This window comes from Athene cunicularia, assembly GCF_003259725.1.
Source record: "Athene cunicularia isolate RWA chromosome 3 unlocalized genomic scaffold, athCun1 chr3_part1, whole genome shotgun sequence".
Classification (NCBI taxonomy): Eukaryota; Metazoa; Chordata; class Aves; order Strigiformes; family Strigidae; genus Athene; species Athene cunicularia.
Genome location: NW_020799097.1, coordinates 78890335 through 78897515, shown reverse-complemented (window position 1 = coordinate 78897515; position 7181 = coordinate 78890335). Strand labels below are relative to the sequence as shown.

At 40.8% G+C, this 7181-nt stretch overlaps 1 protein-coding gene across 1 annotated transcript in view; it reads left to right on the top strand.

Moving 5' to 3' along the window:
- The first annotated feature begins 945 nt into the window (after positions 1-945).
- Positions 946-7181, top strand: part of PHF10 (PHD finger protein 10) — a 25348-nt gene continuing 19112 nt past the window's right edge. Inside the window, exons 1-4 of the mRNA XM_026845984.1 lie at positions 946-1128; positions 2618-2824; positions 3667-3825; positions 5333-5419. Of these exons, the coding sequence (XP_026701785.1) occupies positions 1024-1128; positions 2618-2824; positions 3667-3825; positions 5333-5419 (558 nt within the window). The 5' untranslated portion in view covers positions 946-1023. The remainder of the gene's footprint in view (positions 1129-2617; positions 2825-3666; positions 3826-5332; positions 5420-7181) is intronic.

Below are 7181 nucleotides of genomic sequence, written 5' to 3'. Positions count from 1 at the left end.
CGAGGGCCGCTGGCAGAAGCCGCCTTCGCGCCCGGCGGCGTGGGAAGGGAACGGGCGTGAGGGCGGCGGTAACGGGCGTGGCCCTCGCCAGAGAGCTGAGGGGGCGCCGGGCCGGGACTGCAGCGTTTCATCTGGTGGGGGAAGGAGGGAGCGGTAGGGTTCAGGACCTTAGGGAGGACGGCGCAGGGTGCGGAAGGACGTGGGGCCCCGTGTGTGATTAAACGGTGAGGGCGATCTTGTGAAAGCATGTATCGGAAACAGTGTTCCTATCTGCTTTGCATCCGGTTTGGGGCAGCTCGTCCTCTTGCTACTTGTGGTCAGGTGTCACTTTGACATCCGCCTTGCAGCTGGTGTGCCACCTTAGGCATTGGGAGGCAAAATTGTTAAAGCCTTGGGAAGGTAAAAAGAAGGCAAGGGTGGTCCTCCCTTTGGGGGTGCAGTCTTTCCAACTTGAGGTGCTACTGTAACTCCTCTAAGTTAGGAGGTGTGTTCTGTTTTGAAGAAACAAATAAGAACTGTTTATTTAAAGCAACTGTTGGCTGTTAAAACAGACTATTAACAAACAGTGTTTCTTTCAAATAGCTGAAGTTTTCTTCTCTCGGCATACTTACTTCCATATGTCCAAGGCTAAGCCAATGTAGTAGAGTTCAGTAACGTAAGAACAGGCTTTTGTATAGTCAGATGCAAAGTCAGCTCTTGAATTTTTGAGAGATTCTTTTACAAAGTATGCAAATGTTATACAGAAACGTATTGCAACGTTATGCTAAAACTTCGAATCACAGTATTTGTATTGTGAAATACAGATGTAGGTTTATTAGCTGTTTGTGTAGAGATATTGGTAAGGTTTTTGGTTGCCTCATTAGTAAATGGCTTCTTTCACATGAGGAAATAATTATGAAAACTGTTACTAATAATAGTAGTTAAACTTGTAAGTAGTAGCATTGTCAGAAGTCATGCTGTAGATGTGAATTTTCTTCCATATGTAGTGGTACAGGCTGAAGGTGTTGTGACTCGCATTGAACCATGTTAGCAAAGAATTGCTCATTGGATTGTGACAGTTTTCACAGGTTCATTTCCACAGACATGGGTTGGGATGCTCATTTGAGCAGCTCAGCTGGCAAACTTGAGGTTGGTCTTAATCTGTAAGGATACCTGGGATGAGGAGGTAGGGGCTATAGTCTTTATAGATCCGAGTTTCAGTTAGATGATAATGAGTGTCCACAGCTTAGGTGCAAATGTGTTTGCTCCTTGCATTTTTAGTGTGTTTAAATACAACTTAGAGTTTGCATTGTTGACATGGTATCAGCAAACACCTGCTACCAACTTGCACTAGGACTGCCAACATCCCTGTTTTTTAACAGAGTTATCTAACAGTAAGGAACCAGAGAAGAGGTGCAGGTAACATCCACAGTGTTGACAAGGCTAACATATAAGTGATTTCATAGAGAAGAAACTGCATTGCTTCGCTTATTCTCAAACTCCTCTGACTGAAAGATTTGTGAGTGTCTCAGTAGCACATATTTCCAAATTATTCTCACTAGACTTTTGTATTATCTCTGAAGTGTATTATTTTTTTTTCTATACTTTTTAGTGTAAGCCTTGCACTGTGGTGTCATATCACCTTTGTGCTCTTCTCTTCTGAGAAGGAACTGATGATTTTCTCTCACCTAAGTTCTAGTTGTAGTCAGGAAGCGGAGCAAGGGACTGAAGAGTCAGCAAAACCTCAAAGTGGTTCGTTAGGAGGTAGCTGGAATGGAAGACCACTGTATGTAGCATTTGATACGGTCTCATGGGTTCCATGTGCTTTTCCATCTTATTACCATTTTATAGTTCCGTTGTAAGTCAACTGTGGAGGACAGCAGGTAACATCTTTTATGTGCATCATCAGACTTGCTGTTTGCTTTCACAGAGGGCCACATTTTGTGATGTGTGTTGAAGAGAATGATAGCACACAAGCTGGATGGGGAGAAAACTTGAATCTTCAGAGTTCTGATGACAAATAAGAAGTGCTACTCTGTTTTTAAGGTCCAAGCAAAAGTATAAAGCTTGCAGATTGGAGTGTATTTTTTCTTTTTTCTTAATGAGCAAATTGAGTCATTAATACATAAGGCATTTGTTCATTAGCTTCACAAGGAATGGGGACAAGTAAAATTATGTAGTAAATGAGCCAAGCATATATTTTAGGTTTGTGCAGGCAGTTTGAATGAAAAGCTTGAAGTTGTGGTTAACAATCTTGGGTATGTGATAATATCGGTGTGTTTTTACTTGGAAAAGGGAGTGGATTCAGAGTGCTAATATGGTGTGTCTGACTGAGTTTGAATGCAAACTTGGAATCATCGTAGAATCACAGAATCGTTTCATTTGGATTTCGGTGGAAAAGAAATTAAAATTGAGTGGAAGTTAACAACTGTTCTCTTTTTTTCAGTCAAAGCAGTAGTGTCAAAACAGCCGCAAGGAAAGATACTGATTTTCTAACTTTTCTGCTTTTTTTTATACCATGTTCCTAAACTAATCATTTTTTTTCCTCTTAACTGTAAACTCTAAAGTTTTATTTAGCGACTGTTAAATGCTAAAATACTGACCTGTGATTTCAACTACTTTTTATTATTTTGCACAGATGAAAGGAAAAAAGACTCAATCAGATTATGATGCTTTAGGTATGGCTCCAGTGGAAGAAGAGTATTTTACTGATTTGGTGAAAGCTAAGCAATTGGCACTCAAAACTAATAAGGTGAAGACAAGATATACCAATACATACAGACTGGAGTCACATAATAAGTTTCGGGATTATTTAGTAAGAGACAGAGCTCAAGCAATACTAATGGTATAGTATTTTTTACAATTTGTTGTCTACTTTTATGGAAAAAGTAGCTTGTCTTGCAAAGACTGTATTAATTGAACAGTGAACAGTGTAGGTTGCATAAATGAAACATGATAAATTTTTGCAGACTTCAGCTTTTGGCACACAAATGTAATGTGAGTGTGCTCTGTTTCGCAAAGTGCAGAAGGCCTTCTGCAGGGTCGCCACTGAGCATGTGCTGTTAAGATGGAGCTGAACTTTCTTAAACTCTTGCCCATTTCTAAATCAAATTGAGCTATAGCACAATTCAGAGTACTGTAATCTGCAAAATATTCAGTTATCCAAGGATTCTGACCTTGAATTCGTGGAATGCTACTTCTTCAATTGGTTCTAGTAACATCATGACCTGCATAAAATATATACGTGGTGTCCTTGACAAGTCTGACTGCCATATACAAAAATTAGGCAGAAACGAGGGAAATCAATCTGTTGAGATAATATGTAGCTGTTAGTGATACCTTGAGTAGTTACAACCAACTCTTGTAATTCTGCTGCCTGGAAGACATGCCTTGGATATTTGGAGCAGGTGTTCATAGCAATATTTTCCAGTGAACTGAGGCCAAATGAATGAGAACACACTCCTATTTGTTAAATGGAGATTGGCTGGACATGTTTGTCACTTTCAAAATACAGATAAAACATTTTAGAGTAAACATAGCGCAGCCTTTGGTGTTTGAGAGCATCATCTATATTGACTGTTCTACTCATCGTTTTTTCTAATGTTCTTGTAATGAAAATGACTGTTAAACTTTTGGCAAAAGACTACCAGGAGGAAAACTAAGATCTCTCAAAATTGTTTTTGATAGAATAAACTTCAGCAACACAAGTATGATGGAGTTTCCAGTCCCTCCTTGTGTGCTTCAATCTCTGAAGAAATATTAAAGGCTGTGAAGGAATTGGACTTTGACCGTTATAAGTATGTGGTATCAGTACTAATTGTGGAAAAGGCAGGCCAGGCAATGAATGTGAGCAAAAAAATTATTCATAATACCTTTTGTAAATGGAAAATAATTTTTAGAACTGTATGTTGTCTCCGAGGCATTCCTCTGCATTCATCAGCTTAACTACTTTGAGGTGGTCTTGAAGCCTTTAGGTTTTTTATGGGGAGTAGAATGCCAGGTGACAGTTTTAAGGTACTGCTGTGATTCTACTTAACCCTGTGAAGGCTGTCTTCTTTTTGAGGTCAGGAATGAGTAAACTACTCTTCCATGTCAACCAGTTATTTCCGCTGTGTGCTGTGCACTGAAGTGAATTTTCTTTTTCCAGTATATTTTGATCTCACAGAATCATCTAGATTGGAAAAGACCTTGAAGATGATCCGGTCCAACCATTGACCTAACACAGTTCCCAACTAGAGCGTGTTCCTAAGCGCTAAGTCAGTCTTACTATTAAACACCTCCAGGGATGGGGACTCTACCACCTCACTGGGCAGCCCATTCCAACATCTAGCAACCCTTTCTGTAAATAAATGCTTCCTAATACCCAGTCTAAACCTTCCCTGGGGCAATTTGAGGCCATTCCCTCTTGTCCTCTCCAGCTGGGTTGTCACATTTGGTGCAGTTGTAGCGAGGCGTAACATGGGAAGAAAGGGATGGAAACAGTTTCAACTGTAGCTGCCACCAACCATGCTCCTTGGACTACAAATGAAGATTAGTGATCTGAACTTATCACATCCCAGAGAAAAGTATTCTAGACTTTCCTGTGTTGTATATAAATTTACATGTAATGCAACCTGCCATTGGCATTCAGAACGCTTTTAGGTATTTTGCCGAGTGTCAGAGAGCACTTTGATTTAGGAGTGTTCATCATCAGCTCTTAAAACCTGATGAAACCATACCTGTTTTTAGCGGGTTATGTGAAACAGTGTTTGAAGGGTTGTTGGCTTCAGTAATGAAGCTGCTCTGAGGGGCCTGCATCCACCCGCTTTTCTCGTGCTGTCTCCCAGTCCGCTGCCTCTGAGGTTGTACTTTGGCGGTGGAGCCGTAGGTTAGAATGGATGACTGAAATGGAGGTTTTTTTTCTCCTGAGATACATTTATTTCAGCAGTCAATTCACACATTTTAGCTTTGAAAACAGTCTTACCAAAAAAGCTGAGAGCCGTAATGCTCACAGGTAGACTGGAATAAGCTGGAGGTGGAGGGGTGGGGGATGTGGCTTCTCCAATAGATGTTTATTCACCTTGCTTTCGAAAGGGTGTTCTTACAGTACGCTGAAGTGCCAGCAAGTGAATATGACAGAGAATTGAGGTTTTGGTGTAGAGATTTTTGGATCTGACGGGGTGGGAGCAAGAATATGTGTTTTAACATTGAACATGACTTGTTCATTTGCACTGTAATTTTGCAGATGTTACTACTTGTAATTCTTGTAGTGCAATTATATCCGTATTTATATAACACCGTGTGTTCTTTTAAGGAAAAATATCCAAACTGTGTTTATAGAATCATAAATGGCTTTTTCTTTTCTTTCCTTTAGGTTGCCAGCAGATGGGTCTGGGATGCTCAAAGAGACACTTGGGTTTCAGCTAAATACGAAACTGAAACATTTATTGCACTGGCTTTGGTAATGGCTTGTTATTACGATTAATACTCTCAAAGCCACACCTGGTTTTGTGCATCACAGTACGTGGTATATTTTAAAATTTTCAGAATCTCATTATTTTGGTACTAATTTTTGTCCTGGCACGTATAATTGAGATAACTTTGCTCATTTTTCTCTGTTAAAAAAAATCCAAACCCAAAGAAGTGCTTTTGAAATGTGTATGGTTGAGTACATATGGGCTTCATCTGTCGTAACGCTCTGCTGTGGAAGTTGAAGCAGCTGGTGTAAGGCCAAACTTTGCAAAATTTTGAATGTTCTCGTCTGTTGCATGCCTGGAGTTGTTAATGAATGTTTACAATAAATTGCAGGTATCGGTATTCTTAAGAGCACGTGTTTTGTAAGAAAAGGTGGTGGTCGGTTTTTCCTGGTTTTATCTTTGATAAAATGCCAGTCTGTGTAGCAACCGTGGGCCTTGATTGAAGTGTGAGTTCAGTCATGAGCTTCCCCGGGCCTTATGCGTTGGGGCTGGTGGCCAAGCCCTGCCTTGGGCGAGGGTCAGCATTTCAGGCGGGTGGCCTCTGACGCAGGAGGGCGATGGGGTCAGTAACGAGGCTACTGAGGCAAGGACGGCAATGGTGTATTCTGAAAAATAGGGCTCTGGGTGGACATCTGCTGTGGGAACGGCCGCGTGTGGGAAGGGAGCGCTGGCGGCTTTGCCGTGCCCGCGGTGGTGGTAACCGCTGATAACGAACGTGCGTGAGCACGTTGCTCGGGTCGCGGACCGTGGGGAGCCGCGAACGGGCAAAGCCCGTGGGGCGGCCGGGCCGGCCCCCTCCCCCATGCTGCATGGGGATGTGTGTGTGGGGTAGATGAGTCAAAAATGGAGGAGTGAAGTTGAGCATGAGAATGTGGAGAAAAGGTATTTTAATGTTTGTCTTGTTTTTCACTACCCTAATCTATTTCAACCGGCAATAAATTAAACTATTTTTCCCAAAGATGAGTGTTTTGCCCTCAGTGGTAACTGTAAGCAATCTCTCTATCTCAACTCATGAGCTTTCTCATTCCATTTTCTCCTCTTGTTTGATAGGTGGAGAGGTGTGAGCAGCTGGGTGAGAATTTGGCTGTTAGTCAAAGCTAAACCACCAGAACAGTTAGCAGGCTAGTCAAGTGGCATTGAATCTGAACTTTTAAGTCCTACTGGATATTCACTGACTGTGAAGGGAAATGCAGATATCTCTGCTGCAGTCTGCAGTTTATCGTCCAATATTTGGGACCCTCTAACTGTCTAGTGCCTCAGTTATTAGGAGACTAACCGTGCAATGAAGGAAAAAAAAAAATGGAAAACCTACATGCAGTAGTAGTACATCCTGAAAAAACAACAGTCTTCAAATTATTACAGATTATGACCCACCTTTTCAAAATTATTAGAGAATAGGGAATATTATTAGAAAGTTTATTGTGATCATTTTAGAAAAACAAAACAAAATGTTGAATTTTCAATAGTATTTAGGAATTTCTTGAAGAAATAACTGGCAACTAATACTTCTCCAAAATCCTGATCAGAGCAATAATGAAGTTAGCTATCCTTTCCCTTAACTAACCAGGTAATATTACAGTTACTATTATTGCCATTGACCATTGCTAATGCCATACTTTGCTAAAAAACTTCCACCAAGGCAAAACCCAGCATAATCCTGGTAAAAAACAAATGGTATCAGTGGTTGAAATTTAAAGTGGATAGAAAATTGAGCTGCATTTTCTAAGACAAAATAAAAAAAAAAAA